Source organism: Podarcis liolepis (assembly GCF_965112155.1).
Source record: "Podarcis liolepis genome assembly, chromosome: 1".
Taxonomy (NCBI): Eukaryota; Metazoa; Chordata; class Lepidosauria; order Squamata; family Lacertidae; genus Podarcis; species Podarcis liolepis.
Genome location: NC_139554.1, coordinates 86381056 through 86397612, shown reverse-complemented (window position 1 = coordinate 86397612; position 16557 = coordinate 86381056). Strand labels below are relative to the sequence as shown.

At 44.0% G+C, this 16557-nt stretch overlaps 2 protein-coding genes across 2 annotated transcripts; one reads left to right on the top strand and one right to left on the bottom strand.

Annotated features, from left to right (window-relative positions):
- The first annotated feature begins 138 nt into the window (after nucleotides 1-138).
- Nucleotides 139-3001, top strand: LOC310701216 (uncharacterized protein). Its single transcript, XM_083491743.1, has 3 exons — nucleotides 139-296; nucleotides 1796-1997; nucleotides 2226-3001. Exons 1-3 carry the CDS (start codon nucleotides 266-268, stop codon nucleotides 2407-2409), a joined length of 417 nt encoding a protein of 138 aa, XP_083347869.1. The 5' UTR covers nucleotides 139-265; the 3' UTR covers nucleotides 2410-3001.
- Nucleotides 3002-3966: 965 nt separating this feature from the next.
- LOC310701112 (protein lifeguard 3-like) lies at nucleotides 3967-16339 on the bottom strand. The gene is made up of 12 exons (XM_083491404.1): nucleotides 16183-16339; nucleotides 12425-12504; nucleotides 11871-11965; nucleotides 11591-11655; nucleotides 10834-10887; nucleotides 10258-10308; nucleotides 9520-9559; nucleotides 8770-8807; nucleotides 7496-7583; nucleotides 6700-6795; nucleotides 6180-6233; nucleotides 3967-4786 (listed from the first exon to the last, which is right to left on the bottom strand). Exons 2-12 carry the CDS (start codon nucleotides 12474-12476, stop codon nucleotides 4643-4645), a joined length of 777 nt encoding a protein of 258 aa, XP_083347530.1. The 5' UTR covers nucleotides 12477-12504; nucleotides 16183-16339; the 3' UTR covers nucleotides 3967-4642.
- Nucleotides 16340-16557: the final 218 nt, after the last annotated feature.

Sequence of the window (16557 nt, the reverse complement as noted above, 5' to 3'; positions counted from 1 at the left end):
CGGGGTCAACGTCTCCGCCACCAATCAGCGAAGCGAATCGGAGGGGAGGTCATCAGCGCGGACTCCCTCATTCGCCAGCTCCGCGTTCCGAGCCAGAGGGCCGCCTTATCCTCCTCCCCGAAGGAGAGCCTTCGTTGCCCATGTGACCTCTCGCCGTTGCGAAAGGGAGTCATGGGAGTTGTAGTGCCGGGTTCGCTTCCTTCTGCTCGACCTTGCCAGTACCTGGCGCACAACGGGAGGAAGCGGGAGAGAACTTTTCCCCGAGATGGCGGCCGCTTGCAGGGTTCGAATGCAGGGTAGGGAGGGGAGGCGCGGCTGCCCGTGCAATGCGACCTTGGTGGGGAGGAAGCGGGGTGCGGCATCGGGGAGGAAACAGCGAGAGGGTCGGCTGGTGAATTAGGCGGAGGAGGAGGAGCAGCTGCTGCTGCTGGGGCTGGTTAGGAGAGGAAGAGGTGTCGCCTAGAGAGCTCTGTGGCTGTGCTGAGATTCCCAGCCAGGGCCCAAGGCTCTACACCACAGTATTTGGTTGAAATGTCACTTTTTGGTCCAACTCCCCCCCCCCCAAAACAGCGGCGAGTGACAGACGAAACCCGCTGCATAAATGCCGCCTATCAACTGGCAAGCAAAACAATGCAGGGCAGCAAAGCCCCCGCCCGGCACAGGAGAGTCAGAAAGAAAAGCTTCCCAGGCTGGAGGATTCCGTTCTAAAATATGGGGGATAAAACAATGAACATTTGTAAATAAAAATATGTGTTGTTTCCCACCGTTAGGTGAGATAAACGGAAGCAAAGGAGTAATGGGGAAAGTATACTTTGGCTGTACACACACTAGGGCACTGATACATAACGGGGACGATTTTTTGTGTGTGTTATCCACACACTAGCACTTTCAATTTTATGCCTTTTTTCCTGTCCACACTAGTGGGTGGCTCTTGGTGGAATATATTCACACTTTATGTGGTTGACCCTCCTCTCAATTAGTATTTCCCTGTCCTCCATGAGTTTTGGAAACCGGAGGTCCACGGTAGGCATGCATGCATGCAGGAATTTATTTAGCCATCCACACACACCTTAAGAAAATTGTCTGTGGGATAGCCTAACAAGCTTTCCACCAAAAACAACTTTTCAGGAAAGTTTCAAAGTGGGCAAAATGACCAATGATTGATTGATTGATTTTTTAATACAAGGTTTTTTTTTTTAATCTACCAGATGCGTGCAAAAAAAGCAGGTTTAAAAATGCTCTGTTTGTTGTGCAATGCTGCAACAACAGCCCATGGAGGAGCACTTTGTAAATCACGGCCAGGTAGGTGAGGGCACAGACACCTCCAATCCCCAGAGCCTTGTTTTTATTTTAATAGAGCTCCTTTGCACTTCAGCAGCTCTGTGAAGAAGAGGACAGCCATGCCTGCCAAAGTATCCTTCCATGGAATTTGTTCAAAGCACAGAAGCCCTGTTAATTTTCGGCATCTGACTGGCATTTTAGTCTCCTGCCAGGATTCGTTATACCAGAATTGTCCCAAGGATCAGGCACATTAAAAGACACTTTGCAATATGCTCACAAGCACACTATGAATGACCTCTTAAGACAGCTTAGTCTGCAGTGCATTCTTGCTTGGGAACTTTGCTGAGGCCCACCTAGGAGCACACATGCATAGGATCAGACCACTAGGCACATTTTCATGTACATAAACTAAAAGGGTCAACGTTACTCAGTGAGTTTAGGACATAGCATTGGTGGATAAATCTAGATGAAATGTTTAAAAGTACAATTTCACTATAGTGTGTCTCCTTTGCAGGCCTCTTTTCTGCCACTGTGAACCAAGCTGTAGGCTTAGGTGTGCCTTTCAGAACTCCTACCCGATCCTTCCACAGGAGCTGCAGGGCTTTGGAAGAATTACAGACAAAACCACAGTCTGGTGGAAAGACCTATGAACATGTGGAATATATTCCCACAGGGAAGAAGGGCAAGAACCCCATGAAGGCAGTTGGCATTGCTTGGTGAGCATCATTTCATCAGTTTGTTTTATGATCTCCCCAGGTTAGCTGTTAATCTTGCAGCCTACAATGCCAGGCAACTCAGTTTGATGCAAATGCCAAGGAACCCTTGAATATATGGGCTGAGTATGGGAGTGGAAGGATATCAGGCTGTGGTGTGAGACTGAACAGCCCCAAGCAAAATCTTCCTGGGAACAAGTTGTGGCTTATGTATTCTTTGCCTCTCTCCAGGGCCATTGGTTTCCCTTCTGGCATCATCCTTTTCCTCCTCACTAAGCGAGAAGTGGACAAAAACCGTCTGAAGCAGCTGAAAGTCCGCCAGAAGATGAGGGCATCCAATGAGGGAGAGTATGAAAGAGAGCGATACAGGACAGCATTGCGAGAAACAGAGGGACTTGCTCAAACGAAGTCCTAGCCCTGGGATGAAAGTGGCTAGAACTCTCAGTCGTTGCCATTTTTAAGATGCTCTATCTCTGTACCAGAGTACTTTGGTATATTGGAGTACCTTGCAGGTATTGGCTTCTGCCACCAGCAGTTATCCCGGTGCATTCTTTGAATCTGCATGAGGCACCATACAGCGCTGAATGAAATATAGTCAGCTGATTTCTCATGATGCCTTTGTGTGGGGTTATGCAGAGGTTATCAATGAATTTCCTACCATCACCAACATTAGATGTGTCCTAGGAAAACAGGACTGCAGTCTGGCTTGACATCATGTTGTAGGTATCTTGGGTTAAAAGATTATCTTCTTTTGGGTCTGAGTAATATTTAGGGGGGGGGTTGGAATTATAAGCGCAGGGACAATAGTTATGTAAGGAATGTTTGGCAGCGAGGACCCATTAAGCCCATCTTCTTGTACTTTCTAGATCAGCAGCATATTTAGGATTAAAACTGTGTTCTCATCATTTTTTTTACAAAAAATATTGGCCAGAGGGGAGACCAGGTCTCACCATCCACACCTTGCCAAATTGGCATAAAAATGACCCACTAAATCCTTGAAATTGAAAGTGTGAAGTCTGATTCATTGTAGATGCTTATGGAGAACCCAAGCAGGTTTATTTTCTTGTATAGTTTTGATCATGTGATGAACTGACTGGCTATAATCCAACAATCTGTCATGGATTCTTTAGCTCAGATTCCTGCATTGCAGGGGGTTGGACTAAATGACCCTTGAGGTCCCTTCCAACTCTATGATTCTATGAGTCTAACAGAATTAGACATGTTAAACCCAATGCTTGTGTGTGAGTAGCACAATATTTGATTTCCTAAACACTGGCAGTATCATTACACGGTCCTTTCTAGCGTATTAAATCGTGTAATATTATAGATTGCTACAGTGAGCAATTGCTGTTTGTAAACATTTTTGATAGTCAAATATATTGTTCCCATTTCTCTTCCACACACAGTGCCTTCTGCCGTCCTGCACACCTATAAAAGTGTGGTGTTAGTTCCACTGTAATGTAACAGTTGGCACAAACACCACTCACAGATTTCAATAACTTCCCTAATGACTAGGATTGTGTAGCAACACCAGCAAGCTGCGAGATGAAGTAAAAGGAACAGCTGTTTCTAGTCAGTACCACAAACCATTAATTTTCCAGATACTGCATTTATGGTATTATTAAATTACATAGATTAAAAGTATAATTTTTCAGTGTTCTTCCCCCACCCCATACATGGGTTTTAGAGCATGTGTTTTAATTCTCATAATTAATAGTTGGGTGCATTTCATTTTTTAAAAAAGAGGCGTTTGTATTTTTTGTATCTCATGCCAATTTGAAGGTGGGTCAAATAAGATAGGGGGCTAACAATCCTGCAGAGGTCATCCTTAATCATTCTTGCTCTCTACAGGGGAGGCATTTGTTCTATGAGAAATAAAAGGGACTATGTGGTCTTATTCTTGAAAAATAATCCATCTCTTTCACTTACTGAGGGCCGTGTTCAGAGACATATATATATATAAAGCAATAGCTTTTATGAAAGATTATTTATTACAACAGCAGTCATAAAGAAGAAACACACGGAAAAATTGCATACACTGGTTAAACTGCCGTGTTGGCACTTTGTGATAAATAAGTGGGTTTTGGGTTGCAGTTTGGGCACTCTGTTTCTAAAAGGTTCACCATCACTGGCCTACTACGTCAAACAGTGCTATATTAAGACAGTTGCCGTAATCTCTAATATGTATAAAGAATGGACAGTTGGCTTATTTTAAATATATATATTTGCAGTTACAGCTAAGAGAGCGGAACTTCACTGCAAGGTCTATATTTCTTGCCTGCATATGTTGCAGAAAAATGTAAAAATTACAGCTCCAATCCAGGAAATCAATTTGTGCCCATGACACTGAAACCAGCGGGGTTTAAATCAATTGTGACTATAACACATCTCATGGATTTCAACAGGACCTAAGCGCAACTAACTCTCTGCAATTGAGCATTTTCATGCAGTCAAATTTCATGCAAAATTTTAATGGCCACACAAAAATGCCTAAGTGGCGGAGTGGTTATGCGTGAACTTTGTGTACCATCAGTATAGGATCTTTGCAAACAGCAGACTCGTGTGCTGGTGAAGAGGGGAAAGGTGAAGAACCTTTTTGCCCAAATGCTGAGACAAAGTCCTGGCCCTAAGTACAGGTCCCACAGTCCCTAATTCCTGCCCACAAGCCGTGTGAAGGAGAGGAAGATGTAGATGACATCTACGTAGATCTGGATGGCTCCATAAATGTAATCCTCAGGACTGATGGCGTATTTCCTGTTCCCCAGCAGCAGCTGAGTATCATAAGCAAGGAACTGTAAGGAATCACAAAGCAGCATTTAGCCACATCATTCCATGAACGGTCTATCTTTAAAGCTTCCTTCTTTCCCCATCAACAGCCTTTGATTCCCACCTCAACCATTGGGTAAGGTTGATTTAATTTCCTGCTCCCTCCCTGTTCCTGATGTAAATCTCCACTCACTGCTTCTTCCCTGGCTAGGGAACCATTTTGTGGTTTTCCTCAGGCGCCAAAATGTATTGGGCTGGGGCTGCCATGGTCCCTCTGATTTCCCCCTCCCCACACCAGCTATTGATTAAAGTGCGGGGGGCAGCTATGTGGGACCAAACTAAATGAAAAATGCTGCATTTAGTTTGGTCCAGAGTTTCCCACTTAGTCATTTGTAAACTTTTCTTAAGCCTATTGCAATGCAGCAAGGTCCTGTCCGTACACCCTTTAAAGCCCATGTCTTCAGCAGCTGCATGGGCTGGGTGTTGGGAGCACCTTCACCAACCCTCTGACCGCAGGAACAGCAGAGCACAGCATTCCTCCGAAACAGATCCTGGTGCAGTGGACTCACATTTGCTATTGTGAGCACCTCAAATGCAGCAGAGTAATGGAAGCGAAACAGTGGAGGTTTTGTTGCATACCTAACTTTGTTACTACTGGTTAAACAAAACGAAAGAACATAATGGACATGCACGAGAGAGTCAGCTCTCTCATACTGCCACCTAGTCTTTAGACAGATCAAAGAAAAACCAGTACAGTGCTGGGGACGGAAGTCTGGAAGAGTGGTTTCCGCCCCCTCCTTTCTCTGAGACAGAAAGTAAAACAAACATGATCTGGTGCTCTTTGCAATGGGAGGGATGAAAATACTGACAGGCCCAAACCAATTCAAAGTAATTTGCAGCTGCAGTTAAGCATTCCTGTTTCATTGGTGTCTGCAGACATAGTGAAAGCTACAAAGCCAAGGATCTTAATGTTCCGGCATCTTCCCACAAAATTGGTACCAACCTCCTCAACGCAACTGCCATTGGGTTTAGCCCACATCTATTTGCTATGAAGCTACATTGCATACAGTAGTACTGTCAGCCGTACTTGTCTTTTGGCTGAGGAGCAAGGTAGAAACGTAAGCAATAAATAAATTTTGCTAGAAATCTAAAGATGCTAGACAAAATCCACTCTCCAAAGCCTTTCCTTGTTTTTGTGCCCCTCTAGCTTCATTTGCCTGTTATGCTGCTAGCCTGGGACAGCCAGAAGATTCTTGCAGGGTCTCCGCCTCAAAGAGGTGGTGGCGAAACAGGAAACTCTTGAGTTGTTGCCTATCAGAATTAACACAGCACACCCAGAATATTCAAAATGCTGCACGTATATTGTCTCAGGAAAAGGGGTACCTCTATTCATGCAATCAACAGTAAATCTCTACTAACCAGGGTGAAGACTACAGCAGAAATGGCTGCATAAAGCAAGTCGAGCCAGTACATCTGCAAGAAGAGAAAAAGAGCGTCAACTAATGAATTTCTACATCTCTGCATGAAAAAGGTTAAGTAGTCACCTAGCGAGAGACCTGCTGATATGTATTTATTTATTTATGAGTCGCTGTTTCTCAAAATGATCTAAGGCGACTTAACAGAAATAGATGTACATTTTAAAAACAAAAATATTCCCATGGAGAACATATTGTGTACTGAAGGGATGCTTACTGCAGCAGGCCAAGGGAATAAAGCTGAACCTCTAAACAGGCCTTGGTCCAAAGGAAGGGAATGAACTCTTTCAGGAAAGCGAGAGGTTGGGAAAGGGCAGCCATTGCTCAAAGCCTCCTGAAACAATGCCGCAGCCCCTACTGAACACACACACACACACACACACATATCAGCTGGGATTGCTTTGCCACTGGAAGCTTTGTGGTACTGCTGATCCCATAGGCTAGCAAGTTCCCCAGCCACTTACGTATTTGCAGCTCAGGACAATGGCAGTGGCAATGCCAGTCACCATGAAGACAATGGCCATGATACAGAAGAAACCACGACAGGTTGTGAGATCCACCTGCCAACGGAGGAAGTGACAAAAATACCTTATTACCTCTGGAAATATTACTGCCCAAACGTATTCAGTTATGAAGTCCTGCGTCAGGGGTGGGCAACCATTTTTTGTACTGAGGGCAAGAGGTGGGCAGAGCCAAAGACAACAGTGTCCTGGATTAGCTAACCTGAAATAAAAACTCCACTTTCCACTTTCGCCATGGCTACCTCAGATTAGAATTCCCAATCCTCTGCAGGTCTGTTCAGAAGCCCCACTAGGTATGATGGAGTTCCTCTAAAATCAGTATACAGAGGAACTGTGGGGGCTTTTTTTTTTTTTTACAGCACAACAGACAGGAAAGCAAGAGAAAGTAATTCTTTTCTGATTTTAGTGTGTTACATACACATGGTGGAAGCCTACTAATTTGCTCTCAGGTGCCTGGGGGGGGGGACTTAAGAACATAAGAAGTCCAGCATCCTGTTCTCACAGTGGCCAACCAGATGCCTATGGGAAGCCCAAAAGAAGGAACCGAGAACAACAACACTCTCTCCTCCATCCCTTTCTGCCCCCACCCAACCATGTAACCAGGTTTTTAAAATCAATTTATTTTAATGAGATAAAATATTGCCTGTGTAGTTCTGAAACTACACATAAAGAGGGTCTACAATATAAAGCTGACCCTTCCTAAGCCTGCTAACTGTACTGGGAAAACGGGCTTTCTCACCTTTGTCTGAAAGGAGAAAACAGTGACAGTGATGGTTACAACTGCTGTGATGATCATGGCAATGACTACAGTCTTGGTCTCATACACGCTGGTAACAAAAAGGTAAAAAATAGCAATCATACATTTTTGTTGTTAAAATAATTTTATTATAGTGTAGGAGCGACAACAACAATCAAATTAGGCACAATGTACTTTTCAAACTTGAGGGGTTGTATCCTATGCTCCAGCCACATGATTTTGCTGGTGCAAACATAGGAAAATAGGAAGCTGCATTATGCCAAGTCAACTTTCAGTTCATCCAGCTCAGTTATGCCTACACTAACTGGCAGCAGCTCTCGAAGGTTTCAGGCAGGTTTCTCTCAGCCCTAAGAATTGAAGCTGGGAGTGAACAGGTGCTCTATCATTGAGCCAAGACCCTTCTGCTTCCTCTCCTCACCCTGTGCACCTACAAAATGTGCTCCACAGGATCCCCCAATGCTCCAGAGCTGATTTTGAGGGCATGCAGGGGGCTGGAGGGGACAGGAGAGGAAGCAGCTCTGTGGCACACAACAAAGTCCATTGTGCCAGCAGAGCTGCAGCGTTGAATATCATCTTCTAATAGCCAAAAACAACACCACTTACAAAACTGCATTATCATGACAGTATACATGCCCATATTTTTTCACCAAGAAGGAACACCATTTATTTCATCAAGAATCTGCTTGATTGTTTGCTTCTCTCACAGTGCAATCCTAGGGATGTTTACTCATAAATAAGCTCCACTATGTTCAGTGGAATTTCCCCAGTAGCAATTAAAGAATCTAGTAAGGGGGGGGGGTTGTTGGGTTTTTTTTTAAGGAGAGGCTGGACAGCCATCTCCCAGGGAAACTGTGGCAGCAGACTGCCTGTATCAGCAGGAAGTTGGAGTAGATGACCTTTGGTCAGTTCAGCTCCAAACACCCACAATTCTAGGTTTGTTTGGGACTGCAGACTTAATTTTGCATTATTGGCTATTGTTTCCCTCTCTACTACCTCCTGTACTTTCCACCTGCTGAACTTTTCACATTCTGTCAGGATGTTAAATTATTTCCACACTTTTGCTATGCAATTTTTTTATTTTTTTATTTGCAGCCACAACCATAGAAATGAGTTCCATGCAGAGGGGTGAAAAGGGATGTGCAGTAGTGTCTGGGGATATGACCTATTTGGAGTCATTTTCTAAATCTAGCTCAGAAACAGCTTCCCACTGTGTAGGCCTCTACTGTATCACTTCCATTTACCACTTTGCACAGTACCTTGCGATTGTGCCAGTCATGAATGCCGTGGACATGGTCTAGGGAAAATCAGAAAACAACAAAAAAAAATTAACAGAGCACCATCTACACTAGAGATGGTGAACATGTGACCTTCCAGATCTAACAGATTCCATAATCTGTGGCCACTGACTATCATGGCTGGGACATATGGGAGTTGGAGTCCAACAACATCTGGAGGGTCACAGGTTCCCCCCTTCTGTCCTACAGCATCCTTGGACCCCCTAGTTACACATCAGGACAAATAGTTTTGGCTTCTTCCATTATTTACATAACAGAAATACTTTATCTGCTACTCTGTGCTGGCCCTTTTCCTTGCACTAAGGCAATCATCCAGTCAGCACAAGCTTTTCACCTCACCAGATGGAACAACCCACCCCCCACCCCACTTTTCCCTACATACTTTTCTGTGTCTTCTCACACACACACACAAAGTCAATTTTGGGGGTGCGGGGAGAAGAAAAGGAGGAAAGCCCACTTCCACTAGCAAGGCTAGTTAGTTGATCCCAATATTTGATATACAAAGATGTTCTGAATTTATGAAAAGTGGATAGAATTGCAAGTATTTATTTTTTACATACTAAACCAATTTGGACAATTTATTTTGCTTGAAAATTTGTGGCGAGTCAAATGCATTGCCCTACACTTCATCTTAGACCCTTCTTCCACCATCTCCCCCCAATAGAGATTTTGAATCATTCCAATGCAAACCACACCAAAAACTGTACTTACAAAGATAGTCATGAGGATTATGTTCCATGGGAAGCGCCTCCTGGAAGACACCAGCAAGAGAGTCAGAGAGTACGTGCAGGCGGTCTCACCTCAAGAAAAGGAGCCTTCTGAGAGAATTCAACATACTGATGACACTGCACTTCAAATCTCCTAATGCATGGGTAGGCAAACTAAGGCCCGGGGGCTGGATCCAGCCCAGTCACCTTCTAAATCTGGCCTGCGGACAGTCTGGGAATCAGCGTGTTTTTACATGAGTAGAATATGGGCTTTTATTTAAAATGCATCTCTGGATTATTTGTTGGGCATAGGAATTCGTTCATTCCCCCCCCCCCCAAAAAAAATGTAGTCCGGCCCCCCACAAGGTCTGAGGGACAGTGGACCGGCCCCCTGCTGAAAAAGTTTACTGACCCCTGTCCTAATGGTTGCTCCCAGCGGCTTTATGGAGATGTTAACTTGGGGAAAATACAAGTTCCCTGTAGTACCCCACAGCACAACTGACAGGGAACTGAGTCAGCCTGTAGTTCTCTCTCTGAACTGGCCCTATGGACATAAGTGAAGCCACTGTACCCAGAGAGCTGGCCAAGTAAGATACCAAGGCAATTTATATCCAAAGCCATTGTCAAAATGCCTACTTCTTTGACAAGTCCATCTTCTGTCATTGTCCCCTCCCTATGAGTCCCAGCAAATGTTGAAACTCTGTTTTTTGTGTGATCACAAATCTCATCAACAGATACATACTGGATGCTTCTACACAAGGCCAGCACAAGGTAGCAGATCAAGAATACAGCACTAGGGATGAAAGAGAGAGAGAGAGATGACTTATTTAAAACTAGCTGGCAACTCTAATAAATAAACAGCTTTCCAAATGTAGGAGGTCCCTCAAGCCCTTCTTGAACCATGAAGGGAGATAGCCTCCATACAAAAATAATATCCCTCCCATCAATTGACTATGCATCTTTGTTATTTAATTTAATAGAATTTATATACTTTCTAAACATCAACAGCATTTTACATAAAATATAAAAAGTGCATTAAAATTACCAGTAAAATCAGATGTCAATGTTTCATCAGGAAACTATGGATGAAGAAGGCAGGTTTCCTCTAGGGAAGGATACCATGTGCAACTTATTCCCCGAGGCCCCCTGCACAACACAGCCATTGTGCTGTTATGAAATGGTAGTGATGGAAGTTACAGGAGAGACAGGGTGAGAGAATCTGACATGAAGCAGCTTGGCTGGCCAGTAGAGCAATCTGTCTTGGCAACAGGTCAAGAGCGGAATTTGGCTCTGCTTCTGTAAAGGGAGTGATACTTACTAAGATACATAGTACAGGGCAATATTCCTTTGCACATAATGGCTCACAGGGTGTCTGTGGAGAAGGAAGAGAGCACAAGATGAGATACCTGCCCTGATTCTTGCAGTTCTCTACTGCCAGAATAGTTTCTGGATCAGAACATGGCAGGCAGAATCCAGCTGGATTTTGGAGGAGCATTTTGCCATTTTTCTGTAGTGAAAATAATGAAACTTTGAAATGACAGGGTTTTTCAATTTATGTTTTCCATTTCAAAGACAAAATTATAACAACGGAGAAACGATGCACTGGTACAATTCTTTCATGGCATAATTTTGCATGTTTTTTATGGGCAAAAAGAAAAGGGGGGGAAGAACCCATTCAAATATCTCTTTATTAAAGATTTTGAGAAAAGCCAAGGTCACAAAATAAAGTATCCTTTCCCATCTAGAAAAAAGTTCTACAAAACAAGCCCAAATGACAGAGAGGCAGATATTTGAACAATTTCACCACTTTAAAATTGCAGGACAGATTAAAAAATAAATTTTAAAAAACCAAATCAACATAAAATACTTTCTTTCCTTATTTTAGGGAAATGGCACAGGTACAGAATTCCATCTGCTACAATCTAGAATCTGAATTTCCAAATGGAGCTAAATGGGAACAGAACTAACCAGACGTCAGAATGGGGGGGGGGGGGACAACTGGTTGATTCTGATAACCCCTACCTTTAGAGTTCCAGAACCCCTCCAGAGTTCTAGCAGAGCACCAGAAAACTTACGAAAAAGTGAAGAGTGCAACGATGCCCACAATCACCAACAGCTGAAGGGTGATGATGCTGTAGACCTGGTCATGAAGACAAACAAGATGTGAGCATCTGCATACATATATAAATGCAAACAAGCATGTTGCAATCTACAGATGCCAAGATAGCCCAGCAGCAAGATCAGATTCACAAATTCACGAATGGTGACTGTTGCTGAACTATGTACTAGAGCACCTTGACCCTATCATATATGCCCTCTCCCTCTCCCTCTTCCCCAAAGTGCCTTCAGACTTACCTTGCGAATGAAAGTTTGCCGGACATTCTTGTCAACCCAATAATCAATATGAAAACCCCCATCTTCCTCTACGAGACACTCCAAATCTGTTGTATCTGATGACAAACAGCAACATTTGTTAGTGTAAATTTCAAAGCTACAAGATCTGGATGGTACAGATTCCACCCTAGGGCCCATAGACGCTGCTGAAGCATTGTTTTTCCACACTTAGCATGAAGTAGAATTCAAACAGTGGTTCAACAGGACCTTTAACATGGCACTATATTATCCATCAATACCCACTGCAATCCCAATAGTTGTTGGTAGCCCCCACCAGTGGCTACTGTTTGTAGTTTAAGAAATATATTAACTATGCATTTAACATCCCATCTATTTTGGTTCTTGGCTTGCCTAGTACCTGGCGCCTCTCCTCATACCAGCTCTCAACTTTCCTCCCTGTTTGTGGAGATTCTCCTGTCCCCAGCAATTCGCAATATTCTTGCCCCTCAACCTTCTGCCACCTTTCTTGCAGAATCTCTGCTTTTAACCAAGTGAGTCGAAGTATGCTCTCGCACCTGCAGCTCCAGTTTTCTTGCCATCATAGGGAGGTGGACTCTGCTCTGCCATGATGTCTCAGGGAGGCTTAGCACAGCACCTGGAAAAGACCAAGGAGATAAACCCTCATTATCACTTGGAGAGTGAAAACAAACATAAAATACAGGGTGCAAAATACAACATGCCCATCCCTGAGGCAGCACCCCTTCTCTGAACCACTGGTTCTGTACATACCAGGCCAAAGGAGACCAGCAAGATGTGCCAAGCATAAACCATAAGGGAAAAAGGTGTTGGATCCAGAGTGCAGCGTTCAAAATTCACCAGGTACCAGGGGAATTTTGCTCCTGGCTATCAGCCACTTGCAACCAAGTGAAGATGCCCAGGTGCCAGGATGGTGTCTGATGTCTCCACCATCTGGAGCTGCATGCCTAGGGATCCTTGGATCTTGACTGTTTTCACCCACAAGCAACACATTCTGTAGAATTCTATCCATTATATTTGAATTTCGGAAACCAAAAAGTCATATTGAAAAATACATCTTCCAAGCCGTCTGGGACCCAAATGACAACTAGGCATTCTGTTTTGGCAACTGTAGCCCTGGTTTAAAGAGCCATTTGAGTTTCTAACACTGCCAGAGCGACTGCTTATTCCAGAGAGGCTGGCCTTCAGGAGGCTGTAAAGGCAGGACCATAAAGAACAAAGATGAGGGAGTTTCTATAATGCATGAGTTCCTGGTGGTGGGAATTTGGACAAGGGGCTGCCACCTACTTCTGCTCAGCTGGAGCTGCAAAGCACATTCTTAAGAACTGGCCTATGCATAAAAGAAATGGTCTCTGAGGTAGCCTATCTGTAGGTTCAAACTCCTGTTCTTTCCCCATAGCCTGTTGCCTTGTCTTCTAGGCCCATGGAGGAAAGGTGTCTGCACTCCATGACATAGCTTGGGCGCAGAGAACCTTTAGCCCTCTAGATGATGTTGCTGAACGACAATGCCCATCATCCCTGGCTATTGACCATGCTTGCTGGGGCTGATGGGAGTTGTGGTTCAGCAATATCTGGGGAGCCAAAAGTTCCCCACACCTGACATAGCTGAAAGTATCCATCACGACACTAGCTGCCTGATTTGCAGTGTTTCTTCAAAGAGGCATATATTTTTAATAAATGGAACACTGCAATGAAAAGGGGGGCAGGGAGCATTCTGAATTGGACCCTGAAACTAACCGTACTTGTTTCAGGACTGACCCTCTGCAACCCATCTCCATCTCCCAGCAGCCAGATTCTGAACTCTTCAAAAATAGCCCCATGAAGAGTGTGATCTGGCTGTCACTAAGGCATGACTCAATGTTGCTGCTCAATGAGACCTATTGAAGGAAGGGCATATGGTGGATATAGCCACCTAAGCTGAGGGGGAAAGCAATCCTGGCCACCACTATCATCTGCTCATTTAAAAGCAGTCCCATATATAAAAAAAATCCTCACACTGTGAGTTCTCACAGGAAGCGCAACCCTGAGCAAAACAAACTCTGTGGTTAAGTGGGGGAAGGACTGTCTGCTGTTGGTTAGTCATCGCCCCCTTTTTTCTTTAGGGGTCTGTCACTTCTGAAAGCAAGTATTCTCAGAATACATACATATATTATTGTAATCTTAATACACTACCACCCCCCAACATCTGAACAGCACACTGGCTAAATGGAACAGCATTTGGTTCTTTTCCCCGCCCCCCATTTCCTCACTAACTTTACTGGACAGGTTGATGGACAGCTTGAACAAATAATTAACAATATATATACCATGTTTCAGTTCTTCTTTTCTTCCAATTAACTTCCTTCATCCTCAACATGGTTCTCTTTTCATTTTTTGTAAACTGTCTCCTTATTTCGTTATTACCACTTTTTTCTTTCTGTTTTTTAACTTAAAGGCCATAATTTATTTTGCAGAAGTTAACTGAAACAAGTCCAAGTATTAATTTGAGGGCACTCCCTTTTAAGGTATCCTTTACATTTTTCTCATTCTTTTTGAAATTCTTGTTTGGGCTGACCCCTAATAGCCTCTGTCAATCTGCCAAATTGACAGTGTTTGGTTCTATGGCAGAGGGGATATGGGCCTGACAGTTCTATTTATTATATATTCACATTCCAGATCTTTTAGAGAATGTGTTGGGAACCTTTAGCCCTTCAGATGTTGCTGAACAATAACTCCCATCATCCCTGGCCATTGGCCATGCTTACTGGGGCTGATGGGAGTTGTCCTTCAGCTATATTGGGAAGCCCAATGGTCCCCCATCACTGTTTTTAAGACTATCAATGTTTCTAAGAACAATTAATACAACGTACAAATGTATCTGCAAGAATACGATGATATGTGAATAACATACATGCTTTAAATTGGCACTGCATTTTACACCCATCAAAGTCATGGAAACACAGGTGCCTATCTAGTTGTATATCCTGTTCTCATGGCGGTCAACCACGTGTGTGGAACAACAGGTGATTTCCAGCAACAGGTATTCAGAGGCATACTTACCTAGTGTTATCTAGCTGCCACTGATATACTTATCCCTCCATGACTTTGTCTAATCCTCTTTTAAAGCCATCCAGGTTGGTGGCCATCACTTCCTCTTGTAGGATTGAATCCCATAGTTTTGACTACATGCTGTATGAAGAACGTACCTTCTTTTACCTGTCTCAAAACTTCCAGCATTCAGTTTTGCAGCCCAGTTCCAGTATCAGGAGAGGGGGAGACAAACTTCTTTCAATCCACTTTCCCCACATCATGTATAATCTCATACAACTCTATCTTGTCCCTTCTAACTCAGTTTTTCCAAACTAAAAAGCCCCCAAAGTCGCAGTGGTTTCATCCACACGGGAGAGTTCCTCCACCCACTTGATCATTTTGAGTAATGGAGATCTACTTTCTGCAGCAACTCACAGCAAGCAGCACTTTACATCAAAGAAACCTCAAAATATCTCACTGACAAGGCCATCTTCCTCAAACAATTATCTTCCATAAACTTTGAAACACTGCGATTCAAAGGAAATGGCTTCAAGACATACTCAAACATACGACTCTCTGGGGCATTTCTTAATATTATTTTTTAATAGCACAATTTCATGGCATACTTTTGCCGGTTTGCCTGAATCAGCGGCTTACATGAACTTTTTGGAGCAGGTAAAGAACCATTACTGCTCCATTATGGAACAAGAGCATTCGAACAGGCTCACCATTCTTAGTATCAACTGTTGCATGGCACAAAAGCTACATTTCCACCTCAATAATTAGTGCATTTGCACAGAAAAAGAAAGCTTCCGTTTTGTTTTGTTTTTAAACAAATGACGTCTCACTCTTTTTTTAAGAGCCTTATTTTGATATTTTTGCATTGTCGTTATTATGGGCTAAGGATCTCTGAAGCTGGAAGTGTCCTGGGCCTGTCTGGACCCGAGAGGGTCTGCTCGCACGTGCGATGATGTGGGTTTGAGAGTAGCGTTTATCCCTTAGTAGGTCCCGTCGGAAAAGTCACAGCCGAACACAAGGCGCCGGTGGTCCTTGTGCCAGTCGGTTTATTTCCAGGCAAAAATGTGCTGGAAGTTTTTGATCCCCTCAAGATCAAATTAGACTCCACCCCCGCCCCTGAATCTTAGCGTGGGAATTAAAATTAGACCTGAACTTTGGAGACTGGGACTTTTTCGCTGGCTAGAGCGATGCCCGTCCAAACCGACCCCCTACGCCATGTGACCGAGCACGGGTACCCAATCCCTTGCCCCAAATTTCCCAGCATCCTTACCTTAACCCGTGTGCCTAGCTCCGGCACCCTCGTCTCCCGTTGCCAAAGTTTTAGACCGAAAAATGACCTACGGCTCTTCGAAGTAAATCCCGAGAATGATGGGAGAAAAGTTACCAGAAATGACGAGGAAGTGATGGGAGGGGGAAGGTTTGGACCCCTCCCTATTGCATGAAGCGGGCTATGGGATGGAGCGGGAGTGCCCCCAAGAGGAGAGCTGGAGCTATTGCAAGCTCCCCTTGTGTCGAGAGCTCAGGGAGGAAATGTTAGCACCGAGGTCAGAGGAAATTCCCTGCTCACCTAAAAAGTAGCACTAGAAGTCTTGGAAGGCCCCACATCAGCAGATTTCCTCCTGGATTCAGTCCTTGTCCTTGAATC